This window comes from Asterias amurensis, chromosome 6 (assembly GCF_032118995.1).
Source record: "Asterias amurensis chromosome 6, ASM3211899v1".
NCBI lineage: Eukaryota > Metazoa > Echinodermata > Asteroidea > Forcipulatida > Asteriidae > Asterias > Asterias amurensis.
Window position 1 is genome coordinate 729,280 of NC_092653.1, and position 23,309 is coordinate 752,588.

The 23,309-nt window shown below is 39.1% G+C and overlaps 2 protein-coding genes across 3 annotated transcripts in view; both read left to right on the forward strand.

Annotated features, from left to right (window-relative positions):
- LOC139938013 (sialate:O-sulfotransferase 2-like) overlaps nucleotides 1-7,037 on the forward strand; it is a 67,726-nt gene extending 60,689 nt beyond the window's left edge. For both annotated transcript variants that reach the window (XM_071933363.1, XM_071933362.1), the window contains exon 9: nucleotides 532-7,037. In XM_071933363.1, coding sequence (XP_071789464.1) covers nucleotides 532-899 — 368 coding nt within the window. In that variant the 3' untranslated portion in view covers nucleotides 900-7,037. The remainder of the gene's footprint in view (nucleotides 1-531) is intronic.
- Nucleotides 7,038-9,382: 2,345 nt separating this feature from the next.
- LOC139938626 (carboxypeptidase B-like) lies at nucleotides 9,383-22,917 on the forward strand. Its single transcript, XM_071934224.1, has 10 exons — nucleotides 9,383-9,466; nucleotides 11,490-11,571; nucleotides 12,228-12,446; nucleotides 13,068-13,169; nucleotides 16,089-16,190; nucleotides 16,617-16,727; nucleotides 18,832-18,922; nucleotides 19,584-19,783; nucleotides 20,730-20,814; nucleotides 22,104-22,917. Exons 1-10 carry the CDS (start codon nucleotides 9,393-9,395, stop codon nucleotides 22,283-22,285), a joined length of 1,248 nt encoding a protein of 415 aa, XP_071790325.1. The 5' UTR covers nucleotides 9,383-9,392; the 3' UTR covers nucleotides 22,286-22,917.
- The last annotated feature ends 392 nt before the right edge of the window (nucleotides 22,918-23,309 follow it).

A 23,309-nucleotide genomic window follows, 5' to 3' on the forward strand; every position in this document is an offset into this window, starting at 1 on the left:
AATGTTATAAATGAAAGGAAGCTGCCAGTGACGTCTTGACTCAAGACTAAGCATCCATTGCTTTCAGTAGATATAATACGAAACACAATTTCTATAGTCTGGTATCGATTTTATTAGTGTGAGTGCAATCCACAAAGGTCTTTATACCCGTCTCATTTGACGCCTCCGATGACGTTAAACGTTTACGTGTGAACAAATACGTCAGTCAGGTAACAATTAGAGCACTTTAGGTGTGTTAATTTCCAACCACTTTGAAAAGGGTCAATATTTGTTGTCTATTTGAACGCAGAATGCCAGCTGTTAAAACGAAAAATGTCGCATGTTTTTTTTTCTTTTTCGTATTGGTTAAAATACAACCGTCCATTATACAACAGCCTACGCAAATTTCGAGTGTGTTTACCGTTAGGCGCTATAAGTCTGCCATTTTGTTTCCTTCGCACGCAATCCTCTCATATATCAAACTATTGATTTTCTTAAGAATTAAGGAGTTGGATTTTTTTTCAATTATATTCTATTGCATTTACCCCGCAGAATGGACAGCTTTTGTAACTGGAAAATCAAGAACTTGGGCCAACACTGCCGTAAATTTCATCCAGTACAGCAAAAGAGTTCACGTGGTTTACTACGAAGACTTACAAACAAACCTTTACGATAATCTAAAAAGGATTGTGAAGTTTCTCAAAGTCCCAGTTGATGAAGAAAGACTTCTTTGTGTCTTGAGCAGCCCCTTGGGAAAGTTCAAGAGGTCGGGCAAGCCAAAACTTCCTTCTACCTTCGACCCTTATACGGAGGAGATGAAAGAGATGGTTGATCTATCTTTGAAGACAGTTTCCATGGCCCTTAAACTCAGGAACTGCACTGGACTTCCTAAGGATTACGACCCCAGAATACAGCTCTGAGAGGAACACACTATTGCGATGTTTGTATATTCTTACAATATTTAATAAACAGTGGAATAACAAAAATATTTATGATGGTAAGTCGGCAGTGAGGGACGATGTGACGATAAGGTTTTACAGCGTTGTTTAACTATTGCAGCGACACTATTGGATACGAATGGAAACCGTGTCAAACTTTCCCGCCAAGCCTCAGTATAGAACAGTTGCAGCACAGCAAACTATAGCTGCACCAATGGTAGACTGGTACCCTGTCTTTATCCGCAAGGATAAAAAAATACAGGTACTTGAGAACCATTGTTTTGTATGGATACAATCATTGTATTGGATAAACGTGCAGTGACGTGAGCTTTCTATATCTGTGATTTGATTGGTCGGTCCGAGGTGACGTTTGGCAAATGCACTTGCGGTTGTCTGCATGAATGTTGGTGAAAGGTGGAGATGGACGGGGATTTACCTAAGCTGTAGGCCACTCTCTGGCGTAATTCACGAGTCTGGAAGTGTGACGTCAGATGTTCAGGCTACACCAATGGAAGGTTTAATACACACAGTGATTAGTTGTGGTGTCGGGAAGCTATGGTGTGGTCGTACATAGTCCATGTTAACACTGCAAGAAGTATTCCAATTCAACACATATCTTCCGTGTGTAGCGTGTGTAAAGCTTTGATTCAACATTAAATGCTCACCAATGAAACAAACGTTTCGATTGATGGTATTCAGGACCTACGCGAAGTTCATTGCTATATGTATTGGAGCAACACAGGTTTACCCCTGTTCTCTCGCTCTACGTCTATTGCTTCTCGCTGAGTTGACATCTTATTCTAAAACAGTACTTCCAGTAGAAGCGAAGATGTTGTAACATTGCTTGGTTATCTTATTACTTTCTTTAAGACATTTCATTGTGTGTGATAGAAAAAACTTGACAACGATTCTTTTTATCTTTAGTTCACAAAATCTAGAGATAAATTCTGAATCATCAAAAATTGCTGAAAATGTAAATGGTATTAATTTTGTGTTAATTTGTAGTCAAAGAATGATGTCAACCTTATTTGGTACCAAATTTATCCAAGGGGTTTTACCACTATCTGTCTATCTGATACTGTACTTAACGTTTCCTTAAAGGGTATATGTACTTTTTCTTAACAAAAAAACACAATGTCCACAGATTTACATTAAACTTACACAGTTTGAAGATTATGATAGTAGAAAGCTTCCCTTGAAATTTTACTTACTGAGGTGCTGTAATTTTTGAGAAATGAGTAAAAGTAATAATTTTCGTCTCAGTTTTAGCATGTAAAAACGTATTAACAGTTATGCTATGGTTTTGGTATAATATCATAACCGGTTAAGGGGAGTATAGATGCTAAAATAGTTTTGGTCTCATGATACCAAAATTATTTTGTGACTTGTTTTACTCGTTTCTCAAAAACTACACAACCTTAGTTAGTAAAATTTGAAGGGAAGCTTTCCACTATCATTATCTTCAAATGCTGTAAGTTTAATGTAAATCTGTGAACATTTTGAAAAAGTATCCGAATCCTTTAACTCAATATTTTTTTTGGGCAACATAAAGAGAACGGATATCCTACTAAACAAATGGTCCTCAATGGGTACAATTTCCTAGAGTTGTAAAGCATTCCATTAAAAATAAATCACTGTCTCACATGTCTTCCATTCCATGTTACAGCTGCGTCAATATTACATTCCATCTGAATGAATGACTTTAAGTCTTGACCAAGTTGCTGGTTAATATTCTCAAGATTCTATGATTGAAGACCCGCCACCAAAACATGTCTTGCAGTCACAATTCACTTCCTCGACCTTCTCCTGAAGACGAGCAGAGTATACTGTTCGAAACGTCGAGACCAAACCGGCTCTTTTCAGAGCCAACACTCACTCAAAAGAGATTTACACATGGTTGTACCCGCAAGTTTCCTATTCCTACTTCTCCAATTCGTCAATACGAAAGAGATGATCTTACTCATTAAAGTTTTAGTTTCCAGAGCTAAATAGTTTCATTTTCTACTTGCACATCACTCCCAAGTGCGTTCATTTTGAAATTATAGCCATCAATATTTATTGATTGCTTACTAATTGTTAGTTCCCAGTGCCACAGATCTACTTCATCAGTCTGCTCCATGGCACTTACAAAAGAGACAATCTTTCTTTTAATATTTTACGAGCAAGGAAATATTAATATCGACAGTTTCCGGGATCCACAGTTTAGTTTTCCATTTACACAAGCTGGACCACTCCCAAGTGTGTTCATTTTGAAATTATAGTCATAAATATTCCTCCATTGCTTGTACTGTTAGTTCCCAGTGCCACAAATGTATTGGCATTCTTGCATGGCCTACGTCTTGCATGTCAACATTCGTTGAAATCAGTTTCATGATGACGTAAATCAAGATTAGTTCTAAACGTGGGGTGGTACCTGAATGTCAAATCACTGAAGAACACGGATCAACCTGGTAGTCACGGACCGTCAGAGCCCATGTGTCAATCAGTGGCTTTAGACGGTATCATGTAAGCATCAAATTTCGCTTGTTTTTGGACTTTAAAGAAAAGTGATAAGTGAAGTTAACTCTTGTTTCCATAAACACTTTTCCTGAAGACAAGCAGAGTATAGTGTTCGAAACGTCGATACCAAAGCGGCTCAGAGCCAGCACTTCCACAAAAGAGAGATTTCTACATGGTTGTATTTGCCGGTTTATTATTTATTTATAGTTTTTTCCTAAATCCCCACCATGCAAAGCTTTAAACAATACTTACTGAAACTTAAGCATAAACTTAAACAATAACATGTCAGCAGCTACTACAACAGGTGTGGTGTCCTCGTTTGTATTGTGTGAAATATTTGGGAAGAGAGGTTGTGCCCAAACATTTGTCATCTATCATCAATGCTTCAGCATGCTGAGTATTAGTTTTATATTCAAATACTTTGTATAGCTGGGAATTTTGCTGACCGAAAACGCGAGCACCTTTAAAGTATTCGATACATGTTAAAAGTAGTTCTACTGCTAAAATATGTAACGTAAATCATACTCGGATGCATAATCTTAAGATATCGAGGAAAATGCTATGCATTTATTGAGGCTGAAATTTTAATTTGTGGTATTTAAAATTGTGAACTTTTCCAGCAGTCTTTCAATTGATATTTGCATAATTCAATTGTAGTAATTAACATCGAGTTTTTAATTAGATCATTTTATGGAATAACATTTAAATTATAAAAATCAAATAAATAAAGGTTTAATTAAAATAACTTTTATTTAAAAATGGTGAAATTATTGAAAAGGTAAACTAACTAAGAAAAACTTGCTATTCTTTTAGTAAAGGCAACGTGAGCATGCCCCTTGACAACCAGGTAATTAATAATGATCATAATAATGATAAATAATTATGACAACTGTTTCGTTATACACATTTATCTCGGTAAAGTAAACCACATAATTCCCATGACGTCATCCCAAGAAAGGCCCCAGTTTAAATATCATTTTTTAGTACAAATGACAGGGGACCAGTCACAAATAACAAACACTACATGTAGTTTTTGGCTGGTCATCTGTTTATTAATCAGCAGGACTTTCTGTGCGCATGAAATGTTTGATTCTTTGCTTCATCACGAACTTTATTACCGGCTTTATTAGAAATACCAGTGTCATCTAAGTCAGCTGTTAACTCAATAGTTCTGACGATATGTGTTTTAAGTTTATTTCACTTTCGATTGACTAAACTAGAAATACTCAAGACATGTTGGTCCGAAGGGAACAGGCAAAACAGACGATGTATGTTTAAAGGAACTATACCGAATTGGTAAGAAGAAATAAAGTCGTGAAGATCACAGACTTACATAAAACTTACTCACACAGGCCCGGTCACACAGATTATTTTCAGGCTATTTGTGTCTTTCTTAAGCCCCGTGCTGAAAACAAATAATGACCAAGAGGATATACATTTGAAATTAACATAATACACATTGAATATTCCCCTCTGGATTGGGAATGGCCTAGTCCACATAAGCTGTTTGTGAAGCCCACGGGATTACTCGGGGGAGTTTAAGCAATTACGCTGATGGTTTACGTAGAGAGCTCACAACTCGAGTAATTATTGCATTTCATCAAGTAGAGTACAGCATGGGGTTGCAAAATGTATTCCATAATGTAAATTTAAAGTAACCCCTAGATAGTACTGGTATTTGTATATGGATTTTTGATTTAAGATTCATGCTAGGTGAAATTACGTTCACTAATAATAATCCATAATCTAGTGTAAGATCGTAAATACTTCAACTGATGGTATGATTTCGAGAAGTGGAATAAGAAAAACAGACAAGTTTAATTTATTTTAGTTAACGTTGTTGACAGATTGCTTTGACCGACGTTCGCAATTCTAGTATCAGAAGAAAACAGGCTTTATACAAGTAAGTCATACAAGTTTACACAACCAAGAATCAGTAAAACAGTTGATTTTGATGACGCAAACGTGACGTCATTACTTCAGACAAACTCATAGCCGTTCCAACAAAATATCGTCCGATGTCTGTAATTAAAAACATTGTCATGAAAGAAAGAAAAAATACATAATATGAGGGCCCAGTCCCATAGAGCTGCTTCAGAAGAAAATGTTGCCAAACAATTTCCTGCTTAGCAGAAATAATCAGAACACCAATCACACATTGTATATATGACACGGTATTTTTGGCTGGTAACCTTAATTTGGTAAGCATAATGTTGCTGGGCCCTGCTACGTTTTGTGCTTAAACAGCTCTCTGGAAGTGGGACTTGTACCGAGGTATCGAATTCTCGGAGTCCAAACTTTAAGCTTTTTTGATAAATCCATTTAAATTTGCTTCAGGTTTGATAATGTTTTAAATGGCGCATTCTGATGGTATGGTTGGTTTCCAAATACACACTAATGACACCCTTGTGTAATCACAGAATGGAACTGTTTTTCTCTTTAAAACATACGTGAAAACGGCTCAGCAATGGTCTCTTTACATGCATTAACGATTACTTTCAAAGTATGGGTGCAATTAGAGATGCTTCGTTTAATATTATGATTGTAGATTATAAAACGGACCTCGTTAAAAAGTTAAATTGCCATGTTAGAACGGGGTTTAGTATCAAAGGATTGCTACAATAATTAAAGGGGCTGGTATTATTAACCAAACCGTTGCATTTTGAAGAAACACATTAGTTCAAAACAAACCCTGTGAGAGTAGCAGACATATAAGTGTTAACGCAATGTTTGATAAAAACATTATTCGGTTGGTCGTGTTTTTCTTATACTTAATCTTGCATTCATAAATACCTCAGACAGTTTCGCTATTCCTATTGGTGGAGAGCGCATCACGTGGGGGTGTTTAAACCTTTAATTATGACCAGTGTTTATAACCGGTTTTGAGCGGATATTCCGCGCTAGTCTTGGTGCAAGACGTTTCTTGTGACGGGCGATGCGGGTGCTGTCGGTGAGTTGGCCGCGCTGTGTGTGAAAAGAAAACAAGAACGTGTTGCACCAAGACTATACGCGCATGCGCACGAACGGATCCGGAAACTGTCGGAAATAGACGTTGTACATGTACCTTAAGCAAAAGAAACAGATAAGTTTAACAGAGTTTCTTACATTATTACGCCTTTTAACCAAAAAGACATTTATGATTGACTTCGGCTCGGGCCTTTATCACACGGCAAGACCCTGCCGGTTCTAAACGGCCGTGAAAGAACGAGTCGCTACTCTTTTATTCCCTTATATCAGGACACTGGGTATACAGGTTCGATTAAGAGATTTTTTGTTCACCACGATTTGAAAGGAACCATTTGAAACACTGCTGGGCAATCATCCATCTGTGGAAATGAAACAATTTATGATGCAAACTTAGATCTATGTTGTTGATATGGTTTGGTTTTAGTTTTCCTTTGTCTTTGTTAGCAATGATATGCAAACTTGTAGTTTTAAATAATGTGTAATTGTTTTCTTCATTTTAAAAACAAACAAACAAATGGTTATTGTGTGTATATATTGAGTATTGTCGTTCGCAAATCAATTAAATTTATAAAGTTCCATTTAACTTATAAAAAAAATTCTGACATAAATTATGTTTTTAATGATGTGCAAATAAACAATTATATCAAATCCTGAAATACCAATCAGTAAAGTAAAATGGTTTCTTTGAGTCCAATTATTGGAGTTTTTGTCACCCAAACAATCACTGTAAGACGATGTATTATAGCAGCCCAAACAATGACTGTAAGACAATGAATTGTGGTTACACAAACAATGAGTGCAAGACAATGTATTGTAGACACCCAAACAATGAGTGCCAGACAATGTATTGTAGACACCCAAACAATGAGTGCCAGACAATGTATTGTAGACGCCCAAACAATGAGTGCCAGACAATGTATTGTAGACGCCCAAACAATGAGTGCCAGACAATGTATTGTAGACACCCAAACAATGAGTGCCAGACAATGAATTGTAAACACCCAAACAATGAGTGCCAGACAATGAATTGTAAACACCCAAACAATGAGTGCCAGACAATGAATTGTAAACACCCAAACAATGAGTGCCAGACAATGTATTGTAAACACCCAAACAATGAGTGCCAGACAATGTTTTGTAGACACCCAAACAATGAGTGCCAGACAATGTATTGTAGACACCCAAACAATGAGTGCCAGACAATGAATTGCAGACACCCAGACAATGAATTGTAGACACCCAAACAATGAGTGCCAGACAATGTATTGTAGACACCCATACAATGAGTGCCAGACAATGTATTGTAGACACCCAAAATCTAATTCTGAAGTCTTTAAATCAAATTCGTGGAAAATTATTTCTTTCTCGAAAACTACGTTACTTCAGAGGGAGCCGTTTCGCACAATGTTTTATATTATATAACACCCAAGCAGATCCTTGTCATTTGATTGGAGGATTGTCCGTCACGTGATAGCAAATAAAAGTAACATTGCACGCTGAGTCACTCATCGTGCTTTTTCGTTCCATCCGAAAAGTACCATTGCACGCTGCCAGCGTGCAATAGTACTTTTCGGATGGAACGAAAAAGCTGAGTAAAAACATCACTGCGTGCGCGTGTCTTTGGTAACGAAGCAGTGTTACTGCACGGCATATTAGTAAAATTACTAGCATTCGACTTCTACAATTAAAAATTGTAGGCCTACGCTTTGTTTGTTTTGAAAGTTGTATCTTTCAATCAAAATCACAAAGATCTACTTGGATGTTATATAAAACAAATAATGAATGTTTTTCATTCGTGCAATGGTGCGAATAATATGTTCATTCGTTGAAAGCTGGAATGTTCCATTCAACTCGGCTCCGCCTCGTTGAATGGAACATTCCATCTTTCAACTCATGAACATATTCGCACCATTGCACTCATAAACATTCATTATGTGTATACTATCAACCTCTCCCAATTTCTCGTTACCGAGTAAGGTTGTATGCTAGTAATTATTTTGAGTAATTAACACTAGTGTCTCGGGTCTTTAATGCAGTTCGTCGGATAACTATTCAAACAAATACGAGCCGTAATTTACATAATCATACATTGTGAACCTAACATCTGCTAAGTTACTTAACGTTAGACAGATTTGATTAATTACCAGCTGATTCTTATGTTTGAGTCTGTGACGTATGTAGAAAATACGTAAACAAAACAAGAGTTACAAAGTGGATGTGCGTCCTAATATCGATAACGTCTTCAAAAGTCTTTAACAGAACAAGTAAAGACACTGCACCTTATTGGTTATTACTCGAAATAATTGTTAACATAAAACCTTACTTGGTAACAAGCAATGGCAGAGCTGTCGATAGTATAAAACATTGTGATAAACGGCTCCCTCTCTGACGTGACGTTGTTTTTGAGAAAGAGGTATATGCTCCCCCAATAATAAAATACTTCATGCCTGATGCCTTCTATTAGGCCTTTGAAAGTACAAACATTTGTAATTTTCTTTCGTTATTCTCTTACGACTTCGATGACCAGTTGAGTCCAAATTTTCACAGGCTTGTTTTTCTATGCATAATGTTTGAATACACCACATGGTGTGCAGTGTCCAAAAACAAAAGGGATGGCCGAAAATGATGATCTTTTATCTCCTGATTTGTAAACTAAAGAGAGTTGTGTATACCAGGGTCTCAATCGAGGTCGATAAATAAATAATATTCCTGTCGGGGCTTTTTATAAACAAATTTACATATTTTAAGATGATACTGATCATTTTAAGAGCGAAAAAAAAAAAAAAAACCTTTGTGAGGTGATTAAAATATGAAATGAAAGTAGATTTAATTTAAGTCCAAAGTTGACAGCGTTGACTTTTGATTAGAATCATAATCCTCTAATCACAGATACAATTGTTTCTTTTCTCAAATCAGGCTGGTATTAATTGTAATCCGCTTAATTTTGGGTTATATAAGAAACATGTTTTGTTGTTGGAGAGCAGTGTGTGTGTGTGAGATTTTGAGGTAATGATGGGTTTGTTTAAGGTGGCTGTGTTGCTGGCATCACTCGGGGTTTGCCTCGGGACAATTAATTACGATGGGTAAGTCTACATTGCAGGTTTTCCCCTGTTCTATGATTGTACTTTGGTGAAAACAAAGAACAAGTAGCGAGACGAAAACACTCTCGAGTTATTTTGAGTGTTTACTGATATCGACTTGGTTTTTGGTTTTGTTTTCTTGGCTAACGAGTCATTGATCTAGTATTTTTTATCTAGTATCCGCAAATTAATGTTTAACTGTATTTTCTGTTCTAAAAAACAACTTTCAATTGATAGTATATTAAAGGCACTGGGCGCTATTTGTAAGTACTCAAAATATTTGTTAGCATAAAAACTTACTTTGTAAAGACTTCAGGCCTGGGGCATTTTGTTATGCATCTTACACCTTCGATGACCAATTGAGTCAAATTGTTCACAGATTTGTTGCTTCACACCTTCGATGACCAATTGAGTCAAATTGTTCACAGATTTGTTGCTTGATGCATGGGGTTCACCAAGTGATAACTGGTCTTTGACTGTTACCAAAGGTGTGCAGGCGCCTTTAATTGAGAATTTTGGCGAGTGTTTCCTTAAAAATATTAACAAAACTGTTCCAGTTGTCAATAATTTAAAAATACCATGTAAACATAGCCCAATACTTTTTGTGAATACAACTGAAAATAAATGCAAAAGCAGCACTTATTAGTTCAGATTAGGAAAGGATCATTTGAGGTAAGCCTAGAATAAATAATCTATAATGTTGACGGTCCTTAGTAAGATTCGAGCTCAATACATTTAGCAAAAAGCCGAAGGGGGGGGGTATTTTTTGTCAGTCGACCAACCTCTCCCGTTGTGAAAACAAGCCGGTGTCCCCCGGGGTTTATTTCTATTCACCACATATCCAAGTTTTGCCGAAATCAGATTTCACACAAAGAAAAACCTTCCAGAAATGTGGGTAGAATTATACCCGCCTCCCAAATCTATAAGTATTTAGCCTCTCAGACAAACCAAACAGTCTCTTATGCCTTCAGGAACCGCTGGACAAAAAACTCCTAGCTACGTGCTAACAAAAGAATTTTCGTATTTTAACTGGAAGGGATAAAATGCGCTACAAATTAAAGGAACACGTTGCCTTGGATCGGTCGAGTTGGTCTTTGAAAAACATTTGTAACCGTCTGTTTTAAAATGCATATGGCTAGAAAGGTTTTTTAAAAGTAGAATACAATGATCCACACACATTTGCCTCGAAAGTGCGTGGTTTTCTTTTTACTTTGCGAACTAACACGGTCGGTCATTTATGGGAGTCAAAAATTTGACTCCCATAAATGGCCGACCGTGTTTGTCAACGAGGTAAAAGGAAAACCACGCAATTTCGAGTGATACTTGTGTGGATCATTATAGTCTACTTTTAAAATATCTTTCTAATCATATTCATTTTATAACAAACGGTTACAGACGCTTTTCAAAGACCAACTCGACCGATCCAAGGCAACGTGTTCCTTTAAGTTTTGTAGTGGCCGTACGTGATGAAGCTAAGGTTTGCGTGTTTGCAGTGGGGCGGGCGGGAAATGGACTTTGGCACTGGTGGGCATTGGTGCTCGACTTATTTTAGAATTTTTGAATTAGTCTTTGCTTTTCGTGTTGAATTAGCGTTGGATAGGAACGAAAGCTTACTTACAAAACCGTACCTCATTGAATATTGCTTCCATGTGAGTATTCACTTGGAAATTGTAAAAAAAAAGGTGGTTAAATAACTCAACTTGTATGCTTAAAGATTGTCTTAATTGAGTAAATTCAGTAATGCTATACTTAATAACGGATAGAATTTAACTTAAACTTCTATATAATAGGTACAAGTTCTAAACTTTAAGAGTGTTTGGGATTTTGAAATTTCCGATGAGGACGATATTGATCATGTTTCCTGACAAAATAAGTGTACCACAGCTTCAATTCCTTCAATACGCATTTTAGTATATAAATATAGAGACCAATTATATCCATGTTCGCCTCACTTTAGTTTTCATTGATTACGATAGAATGGTAACAAAGTGGCGGCCGATGACGTGTTTCATTTGTTCCTATACAGCTTCAAAGTGTTTCGTGTAAACCCACGTGACGATGACGAGGTCCGTACCATGGGATTCCTTAAGACTCTGCTTGAAGGCAAGGTAGGAAATACGTCACAGTGACGTCACGAAATATTCTCATTTCAAAACTGTTGAACTTAAAAGGTTTAACTTGCACATCTTAATGTTTACCGACTCTTGTAATTCTCATCAGTTGAAATGTGCTCCAACCTTGCGAACACTCGTTCGAAAACAGCCATGTGACGTCAACGTTCACTTGGCTTTCGCAGGGAGTACGAACTATATACCTTTATCATGCTGTCTCCATCTTGGTCATGTTCCTCCAATCGAATAACAATAATGCATGTTGATAATTATCTTGCAATTAGGAACCAGACTATTTTGTTCTTCCATCCTCGGTTTGGTAACATTGATATCAATGGGAGAAATTCAAGGTGGATGCACCGTGATAATGGTCTATAGGCTTTATGATGTTTTCTTTTATAATAGTGGAAATGTTTCTTCAGCTTAAGTGACAGTGAAATGTTTCCTTAGGCTAAGTACCAGTATAAGAGTGGGTTTTGTTCCTTTAAGTATAGTAATATTAATAAGTAAGTCAGCGTAAGTGTTTGTTATGTTTCTTAAACTATAGTAATAGTAGAACACTTGTTGGTTTTGTTCCTGTATTTTTAGTTACAGTGTGTTGGTAATATGTTCCTTTAACTTTAGTGACAGTGTGTTGGTATATATCTCTTTAGCTTGACTTTTGGGCTGAACCACGTCACGCCGGTAAACCAATCGACTTCATGGTTGGACCGAACTTCCAGACCGAGGCTTTATCAGTTCTTAGTAAGCACGGTATCGAAGCTGAGGTTTTCATCGACAATGTCGAGCAACTGATCGAAGAACAGAAACAGAGATCAGAAGTGTCGACTTCTGCTGCATTTGATTACGACAGTTATCACACTTACGATGAGGTAAGGAGGACGTGAACCTGAAACCTCCCAAGGGCAGGAAACAATTTGACTCAAGTTCGGTTTAAGCAAAAACCGAGGTTCAATTTCGTGGCTGGGCGTAGATAAGTGAATATTATTATAATTTCTGGTTTGTTAAAACAATGCATCGGAGTTGACAATGAAAGATTCAAAAACAAAGCAATGCAGATAAACTTACTTATTTAAACATACATACACTAAAATACATCCAGAAAATAAAATAAAAAATTGTGCGAGAACGGGGTTCGATTCCCAGCGTGGCTGGGCGTGGATCAATGCGGGTCATTGTCCTCTATTAAGTTTTCAATGACATGGAATAAAACCTAAACCTATAGATTGAGACTATTTGGAACGTCAGTGAACCAGTGGTCTATCTTTAATTCCAATTGGTATTGCTTACATTCATTTGTGTACCCCTTGCTTTTCTGTACTTTCTGACTCTCTCTCCCGCTTTACATCTATTCATGTATTTACACTTCCCTGCTTATGTTTAACTTAGTTACCTGTTCATGTTTGTTGTGTTGTCATGTAGCCTTCGAGAGAGATCCTGCTTGAGTCGAATCGTCAGGCCATTAACTATTTATTTAATATGTTTTATTTCAGATCAACCAATGGGTGAGCGACATTGCCAGCCAGTACAGCAACATTGTTACTGAAGAGCTTCTCGGGACATCATACGAGGGAAGACAAATTAAGCTCCTAAAGGTAAGAAGTTTGTTTGTCTGTCTGTCTGTCTGTCTGTCTGTCTGTCTGTCTGTCTGTCTGTCTGTCTGTCTGTCTGTCTGTCTGTATGTCTGTCTGTCTGTCTGTCTAGCCGAGGGAAAATGGAACAGAGGTCAGAAGTCATTCAATGGAATGGTCCGGGGATCACCGAGAGAGTCGGAGTTTTAACCATAGCACGAGTAAAAGCAGTCAATATTTGTTTTATAACACACCAACATACTATTTATCATCCTCGTAAACGTAACGTTCGCACGGGCGTTGCAGATACACAGATGCACAACTGATTGGGCTCAAGGTAGATAAAAAGACGCCTAGGTACTGCACGCCGTGTGATAGTCGTCAGACTATCACATGGCAATCGATGTACTATCACACGGCCGCCGTTTCTAGTAAAACTAAGACATATCATGTGACACGCTCTTAACCAATGAAATGGCAGAATATTTTTAATAAAACCAAATAGACCAAACCGAGGTATACACTGTTGAGTCTGACATTGAATAAATATGTATGGATGGGGTGATGATCCGAGAGGAGACAATGGCCTTCTGTACAGTGGAGCACCCAAGAATGTTGTCAAATTACTCGAAATATATATAATTATAAGATCGAGTATAAAATTCATTTCAGTTGCAAACAAATCACAATGGGAGACTTTGAAACACTAGTTTGCAGCAGACTTACCCGGTAAATTTTCATTGTTTACGTAGTTCTGAGCGTGCGCACATTACTTAGAACAATGGATTTTACTCTGGTAAGTCTGCTGCCACCAAGCGTCCCGAAAGTCTCCCATTCAATTAATAGTAAATTGCGTTTAAACAACAAATTTGTGACTCATAGCTATCCGCGTCTGCATCAGCCAGACATGCATTAGCCGTCGCATGCAGCGTGTGTAGACATTTTCTTCGTTTCTCCGTGGATAATTTTTTTATTTTTTTATTTGTACCGTAATTTGTTTTTAAATGTGTTACAAGTACAATTTCATATGGGATAAAGCCAACCTCGATCGATCTCGCCGCGCCATTTTTTCCCAGCATGCCTTGCTCGATCATAACCCCTGGGGTGCGTTTTAGCGACCCCAACCAAAGCCCAACCAACTCAACAAGTCGGTTACCGGTTGGTCTGAACAGCATCGTCAACGCGCTCAACTGAACACGCGAAAACGCTCAACCGATAACCAATAATTCTGGTTGGGGTCGCCAAAACGCACTCATGGAAGTGTGACTTCAAAATATCCAAATATATGGGATATTATACAAATATTGACTGCTTCGAGTGCTATGGTTAAAACTATGACTCCCGAGGTGATCCCCGTAGCGTTCTGTTTTCCCGAGGCGAAGCCGAGGGAAAATACAAATATTGACTGCTTTTACTCGTGCAATGGTTAAAAACTATGACTCCCTCGGTGATCCCCGGAGCGTTCTATTTTCCCTCGGCTTCGCCTCGGGAAAATAGAACGCTCCGTGGATCACCTCGGGAGTCATAGTTTTAACCATAGCACTCGAAGCAGTCAATATTTGTATAATATTGCACGGCTAATATCACTACCATGCGTATTGTGTGTTCGATGTCACGCACCAAGTTTGCTTGAAGATAAATACGTTATCACACGCGCGCTCGTGTCTGCGTCCCATATCCAACTCGGCCTTCGGCCTCGTTGTATATGGGACGCAGAAGCGCTATATTTTTCCGTATTCCACTCGCGCTTGTGTGATAACTTATATAGTCCTTTCTGTGGTTGATCTGTTCTGTGTTGGGCGTTAGTCGCGCACGGGCTGGATGCACTGTGTGTAATAAAAGGTATAAACTTACCTTGGCGTTCAGTGTTGCGTGATGAATACGTACATCTTTATACGCACGCGTTTCGGCGTATAGAGCTTTTTGAAGACGCACGGCGTTTCAAATTTTGCGCGTATTTGTTAGCCAATCAAAGACACGGAAAGCAGTTTCCCTCCCAGGGGTTAGAGACGCACGCAGAGCTAGCGTGATACGGCGCGCTGCCCGGCATAGACCCATAGATGTAGAATTATAATAACTAGATCGGCCGCGCGTACATACGTGCCATTGCCTGTGTAGAACAAGTTTTGGTTTGCCATGGACGCGGTAAAAATTTCACGTTCGAAAGGCGACGCGCGAAAATTAACACGGGAGATAGGCCTTTGACGCGCTAAATGTCACGTGCTGACGGCAAAAAGTCACGTGCTGACGGCAAAGCACAGAAAATGTACACGGGAGATATGCAATGGCGGCCCCCATGCCAGAACCCGCGTATGTACGCGCGGCCGATCTAGTTATTCTATTCTATATCTATGCATAGACCTTTTCGCAAAATACCGGGGCGCGCGCGTAAAGCTTGGAATTAGGTGCATTGTGGTCTAGCTGATTACAAATTTGATTCATATATATCCCACAATGCACCTCATTCAACAGTCTGCGCTTGCGCATTGGTATTTGCGATAAGGTCTATTGTGGTCTTGCTGGTATCCAAATTTGATCCATATATATCCCTATGGTAGCGAGGTTCGGGATAAAGCATATTTATTTTGGTTTTACCCATTGATCTCCATGTACTGACAATGGAGATCAATGGTTTTACCCATATACACCAATGTGCTTTACTAGCACTGTATACTCAAGTACTTTCCCGAGTTCTGTGAACAAACTACAGGCATATTACTCGGGATGGACCGAAATGAATATGAGTACAGTTTCGTTGAAATGTATAACTCATTAAGTAGATAGTTCTTCTTAGGGTGTGAATTTGCCGGAACATCGCATCTCTTAAAAATCCGAATCAGCAAACCGTCACCACACTTTCAAAATATCATCCATGGTCTTTCCCATTTAATAGAAGTATTTCCTAAATTGTGGTTTTATGTTTTTTCCCCCGAATTATTGTAGATCGGTAAAAGTGGCTTCAACAAGCCCATTATCTGGTTGGAGAGTGGCGTGCACTCCCGTGAGTGGCTTTCACCAGCCACAATGCTCGCCATGGTCAACATGGTAAGTTCTGTTAGCCGACCACCGTAAGTGGAACATGGTAAGTTCTGTTTGCACACTCCTCTGAATGGCGTCACCAACAACAATGCTCCCATGTCAAAATAGGTTCTGTTTGCCTAACAACATAAAGTGGCTTTCATTAGCCACAATGGTCATAAAGGTTCTGTTTGCATTAAGATTGTACAAGAGTGGCGTAACTAGAGTGGACAGCGGATGGGAGCGCCCCTCCCCTTTGCCCCACCCCAACTACCCTGCACATGAGGTTGAACAGAGTGCACAACATGAATAGTTCGGTCTTGTCCCACTCCCCCAAATGAAATGTCTGTACGCCAGTTGCTGATATTAAATTCTAATTAACAAATAGGAGCATGATGTTTACTTTTCAAACCCAGTCTGACTGATATATTTTATTTGTGATGCTTTCTGCAGATGGTTCAGGGTTACGGCAGTGATTCTACCATAACAACCCTCTTAGACCAGATCGATTGGTACATCCTACCCATGTTCAACCCTGACGGTTACGAGTACACATGGAGCGGAGTAAGTTCAGAGAAATATAATCCTAACCCTTATCATAACTCTAACCCTTCCCCTAACCCTTATACCCAACCCTTACCAAACCCTTACCCTACTTCTAACCCTACCCTAACCCTAACCCTTCCCCATGCTCTACCCTGATGGTTACGAGTACACATGGAGCGGAGTAAGTTCAGAGAAATATAATCCTAACCCTTATCATAACTCTAACCCTTCCCCTAACCCTTATACCCAACCCTTACCAAACCCTTACCCTACTTCTAACCCTACCCTAACCCTAACCCTTCCCCATGCTCTACCCTGATGGTTACGAGTACACATGGAGCGGAGTAAGTTCAGAGAAATATAATCCTAACCCTTATCATAACTCTAACCCTTCCCCTAACCCTTATACCCAACCCTTACCAAAAGCCTTACCCCACTTCTAACCCTACCCTAACCCTAACCCTTCCCCATGCTCGACCCTGATGGTTACGAGTACACATGGAGCGGAGTAAGTTCAGAGAAACATAACCCCAATCCTAACCCTAACTTTCACCCTAATACTAGCCCTAACCCTTATCATAACTCGAACCCTTAGGGTAAGGGTTAGGGTAATACCATAACCCTTACCCTAACCCTTACCCTAACCCTTACCCAAACCCTTTCCCTAACCCTTACCCATGTTCGACCCTGATGGTTACGAGTACACATGGAGTGGGGTAAGTTCGGAGAAATTAAACCCCAATCCTAACCCTAACCCTCACCCTAATCCTAGCCCTAACCCTTATCATAACACTAACCCTTACCCTAACCCTTACCCTAACCCTAACCCTTACCCATGCTCGACCCTGATGGTTACGAGTACAAAGTTCAGAGAAATATAACCCCAATCCCAACCCTAACCCTCACCTTAATGCTAGCCCTAACTCTTATCAAACTCTAACCCTTACCCTAACCCTTACCCATGCTCGACCCTGATGTTTACGAGTACACATGGAGCGGAGTAAGTTCAGAGAAATATAACCCCAATCCCAACCCTAACCCTCACCTTAATGCTAGCCCTAACCCTTACCCTAACCCTTACCCTAACCCTAACCCTTACCCATGCTCGACCCTGATGGTTACGAGTACAAAGTTCAGAGAAATATAACCCCAATCCCAACCCTAACCCTCACCTTAATCCTAGCCCTAACCCTTATCATAACTCGAACCCTTTGAGTAAGGGTTAGGGTAATACCATAACCCTTACCCTAACCCTTACCCTAACCCTTACCAAAACCCTTACTCTACTTCTAACCCTACCCTAACCCTAACCCTTGCCCATGCTCGACCCTGATGGTTACGAGTACACATGGAGTGGGGTAAGTTCAGAGAAGTTAAACCCCAATCCTAACCCTAACCCTCACCCTAATCCTAGCCCTAACCATTATCATAACTCTAAACCTAGCCATAACCCCTACCCATGCTCGACACTGATGGATACGAGTATACATGGAGTGGGGCAAGTTTAGAGCAATATAACCCAAATCCTAACCCTAACCGTCACCCTTATCATAACCCTCACCCAAATCCTAACCCAAACCCTTACCCCAACTGTAACCCTAACCCTTAACCGTTCCCTAACCCTTTAACCCTCACCCTAACCCTACCCATGCTCGACTTTCATGGATACGACTATACATGTAGTGGGGTAAGTTCAGAGAAATGCAACATGTTACTTTTTAGCTTTTGTAAAGATACTTTTACACTATTGGTAATAACTCAAAATAATTGTTAGCATAAAAACTGACTTGGTAACAAGTAATGGGGAGCTGTTGATAGTATAAAACATTGTGGGAAACGGCCCCTCTGAAGTAACATAGTTTTCGAGAAAGAAGTAATTTTCCAAGAATTTGATTTCGAGACTTTTTGAGGTCCCGAAATCTGAAAGCACACAACTTCGTGTGATAAGGGTGTTTTTAAGTCTTCCATTCTCGCAACTTCGACGACCAATTGAGTTCAAATTTTCACAGGTTTATTATTTTGTGCATATATGTTGAGATACACCAAGTGAGAACACTGGTCTTCGACAATTACCAATAGTGTCCAGTATCTTTAAATGAAAATAATGATGTTTTCCCCCTAGGATCGCATGTGGCGTAAAACCAGATCACCCACATATCTCTCTGCCTGTGTTGGAACTGACCCCAACCGAAACTGGGACCACCACTGGTGCGGTAAGTCATTTTACTTTACAAATCAATCCACAGATTCGAAGGTGTATAATCGACGAAAATTGGCTGTGGCTTAGGCTACATCCGCCATTTTAAATCCAAGTGCCAACAGAACATAACATCAAACTGAGTCTTACAGACCAACAGTTAACAGTCTAGACCGTGGCCATAAAAGGTGAACCTTTTTTAAAACTGTGGCTTAACCCCATCAGTATGTTTTTTAGGCTTTCAGTTTAAAGATTCAACGTGGCGGATGGAACTGAATCCACTATCTGGCGTTTATTCACGAGCCTCAAAGTGTGACGTCAGATGTTCAGGCTATATACCATACATGTATTGTTAGAAACATGATGGCACAATTATATTGAGCCACATTCATTGAAAACTGTAGAGGTCGCTGTTGTCCCTTCACAGTCCGGGGTGGGTTTCAAAAAGAGTTACCATAGGCTAGTCTCTTCTCGAGTTAGGAGACAGCTTCTGAGGACAAGCCTTAATTTTTGAATTGGGAATGAGTTTGGACTATCTTTGTGAATTCGATCCTAGGGCCTGTAGCTTTGGTCGTTAAACTAAACACCGGTAATAACAACAACATAAAGTTATGTACACATTGCCTCAGTGAAGACCGATAATTCTGACATTATCAACCGTTTCCCCCACTTTACAGAGACTGGTGCCAGCAACTTCCCCTGCTCCGATACGTACTGTGGTACAGCAGCACATACTGAGATCGAGGTTAAGACAGTTACTGACTACATTCTCACATTGAGGAATGTGCAGGTGTTTGTTGACTTCCATTGCTACAGTCAGTACTGGATGGTCCCATGGGGTTACACTAAGAGACTTCCTGCTAACTACCGTGACCAGGTAAGATTGATCGACCAAATACAATCGTAGTTGGGACGCCCCAACTTTAGTACCCAAGTTGGGACCGGTCCCAACTATAGTTGGGACTTCCCAACTTTAACAGGACGCCCCAACTATAACACCCAAGTTAGGACCAGTCCTAATTATAGTTGGGGCACCCAAACTTTAACACCAAAGTTGGGACCAGTCCAAAGAGCTATATAGACCATAAACGGTCCCAACTTAAGTTGGGACGCCCCAACTTTAACAACAAAATTGGGGCGTCCCAACTATAGTTGTGACGCCCAACTTTAACACTCGAGTTGTAGGGACGAGTCCAAACTACAGTTTGGACGATTGTCAAATTGGGGCGGAACACGGTCATTCTGATCAGAATAGAGTAATATCGTTATACAAAATTGTACATCCATATTTTTTACAGATATCCAAATTTATTGCATTCTTTATCAATAATAATAACTTACCTTTGTCTAAAAGAGCGTCTCATGTATTTCGAGACAGGTTTTTGAAGTTTTTTTGAATAATGACACCCGTTTATAAGATGCGGCAGCATTACACAACGCAAAAAGCGCTTGTCGAGACCAGGGCCTACTCATAGAGCTGCTAATGTATGTATTGTCATTGTGGATGTCATCAGTGTGAACTAAAGTCCCATCAAATTAAATTGAATTGTCATATAGAAGGATGCAGATCATCATTGTGGATGTCATCAGTGGGAACTAAAGTCCCATCAAATTAAATTGAATTGTCACATAGAAGGATGCAGATCATTCTGTTTATCAAGTAATGCCAAACATCGATACTTAAAACAAGTACGTCTTAAAACAAGCTGCTCACGCATAGTGGAGTCTCCCTTGGTTCATTTTCACATTCCACAAAAGTTGAAAGATCCCAAGACATAAACGTTTGACATTTGTTGATAATTGTTTTGTTTTTCGTCTTGCAGAAAGCACTAGCTGATAAGGCTGTTGCAGCACTGTCGTCAGTATATGGAACACAATACACCACCGGCAGCATTGCTAATATTATATGTAAGTAGTAATGTTATCCAACTTGATCAAACGAAAACAAAGAGACTGCTGCGAGGCCATTGTAACGACATTACAAAATTGGTTACTGCTAACAAAACAGTTGCTGGCAGTGTAAGCACTTTGTATAATCCACCATAAACAAAAACTTACAAACCCGAAAAGTTTGAGATCGATCAGCCATCTGGGCCCCGAGAAAATAGCGAAAACCTATTACACTATTTGCATGACATCGATTAAAAAAATAGGGAAATTAGTTTTTATTTATTTCTCCACATTATATGACAGTTCAGACAGAAATATTTCAAGGGATGTTTCTAATAAATATCATCATCAGAATAGACCGTGTAAAAAGGTTTTATGTAAATCTGTGATCTTAGAGTTTTTTCTTACCAACTCTGCAAAGTTCTTTTAACATTCAATTGTAGACGGTAGAGAACATAATGGGGGTCCTAGTCTCAATTGGATACGTTAATTGTGTTAAACATAGTCACTGATATCGCAACGTCCGCAAAACGAATTAATATAGAGAAGAGATATATGTATCAGAAAACAATAAAAACGTAGGCCCTTTTCGAAACCATGGCTTCTTCTCCATATTCGGCTCAGGCTAGCTTGGCCCCGCGGCTGTTTTGACATTTTGAGCATGCTTTGCGTACGCGTTCAGGGCTTCAGACCAGAGAACGGAGCCTGAAGCCAAATCCAAAGACGAAGCCGTGGATTCGAAATGGGCCTAATATACGATCCTGATGTGTAGACTTGCCCTAGTCCTTCCAAGCCAGGCTCTAAAACGGTTTATGTAGCGCCCTCTACCGGTGATTAATACAGAATCAGGTCAATCAAGACCAGAGGTCCCAGCTAGAATGGCATCCCTTCCCTTTTAATGATATACTTTTTGTCCCTTTATAGACAATGTCACTGTTACTACGTCACTTTTAAGTCACTCTCCTAAGAAAACTTTCGTTTCAATATAAACAAAAACTGACAAGAGACCACAAAAAGATTCAGACTTTAGCTAAACATTTTATTACCTGGTGAAGTACAAATATTTGCTGTGATGTACATACAACAACAAGCCATTCCAACATCTGAAATACTGCATCTCTTTGGAACTCCTTGCCTGGTGCATGTTTCCCTCCATCCCACAATCTAGACTGTTTTAAGAGGAACATAAATTCCTACATTCAGCTCTCCTTCTTGTAGCCCCCCCCCCCCCCTCCCATACCAAGAGCCACTTTAAGCATAGTTTGTGACGAACTTGAATAAATAAAAAGTTTTGTATGTTTTTCCAGATGAGGCAGCAGGATCGAGTGCTGACTGGGCTTATGGCGTAGCTGGTATCCCATACTCCTTCGCCCCAGAGCTTCGAGATACTGGTAGTTACGGCTTCCTTATTCCCGCTAGATTCATCAAGGACAGTGCCATCGAGACTCTCGAAGCCGTTAAGGCAATCGGAAACAACTTCGTTGTCTAAAAAACTACAAGGATAAATTTAATCAGTTGTTAATGTTGGGATGCACCAGAAACACATGTCTAGAAGAATAAGTCGATTCAGGAGTTGGTCAATCACACAATACGGTAGACTAATAGACTTGACTCAAGTCCCAGTCCCATGAGAGCCCTTTTATTTTCAGTCCCATCGCCAACAGAAAACTTCCTGACCTAATACCGCGCCGCGGGACGGCGGATATGCTTTGGGACCTCTCGCACGAGAACGGGACTTGAATCAAGTTAACAATACGAATATAAATTACGAGTTTATCATTCTCAAAGTTTTCAGGATGACAATCAATGTCTACAGATTGTGTCTGTATAGATAATAATCTCGTGGTTATTCAGCACTGGATATTTTATCTGATGATTAACAAAATATAATTTGTAACTAATTCGAAGATGTTTATTCAGAATAAGCCAATAGTACTATATAACAAACGTGGTGTGATGTGTTTAACATTCAAACTTAAAGGAACATTATTATTAGTTGGTAAGAAAAAAACTCGTAAGATCACAGATTTTACATAAAACTTATACGGTCTAATGATGATCATAGTAGAAAAAACAAAAATCTGTCTGAAATGAGAGAAAATAAATAAAATTAATCCGTAAGCATTTTATTCATTTTTTTAATCGATATCATGCGTGTAATCGGTTTTTCACTATATTCTCGTGACCGAGATGTCCGATCGTTCTCCAAATACTACAGGTTTGTCAGTTAATGTATGGTGGATTACAATTAACGAATACATAATTAATACATAAAGTGCTTACACTGCCAGCAAATGTTTTGTTAGCAAAAAACATGCTAATGTTCCTTTAATAACCACTCGTTAAATGTGATCATCAAATAAAACACAGCACGGGTAAATACAACAATTTATCCTTACTTTTTGAATAATGGACATAAATTATTGATTAATTGAACGTTCGTCGCGGCAACCTTAAAGGCAGTGGACACTATTGGTAATTACTCAAAATAATTATCACCATAAACACTTTCT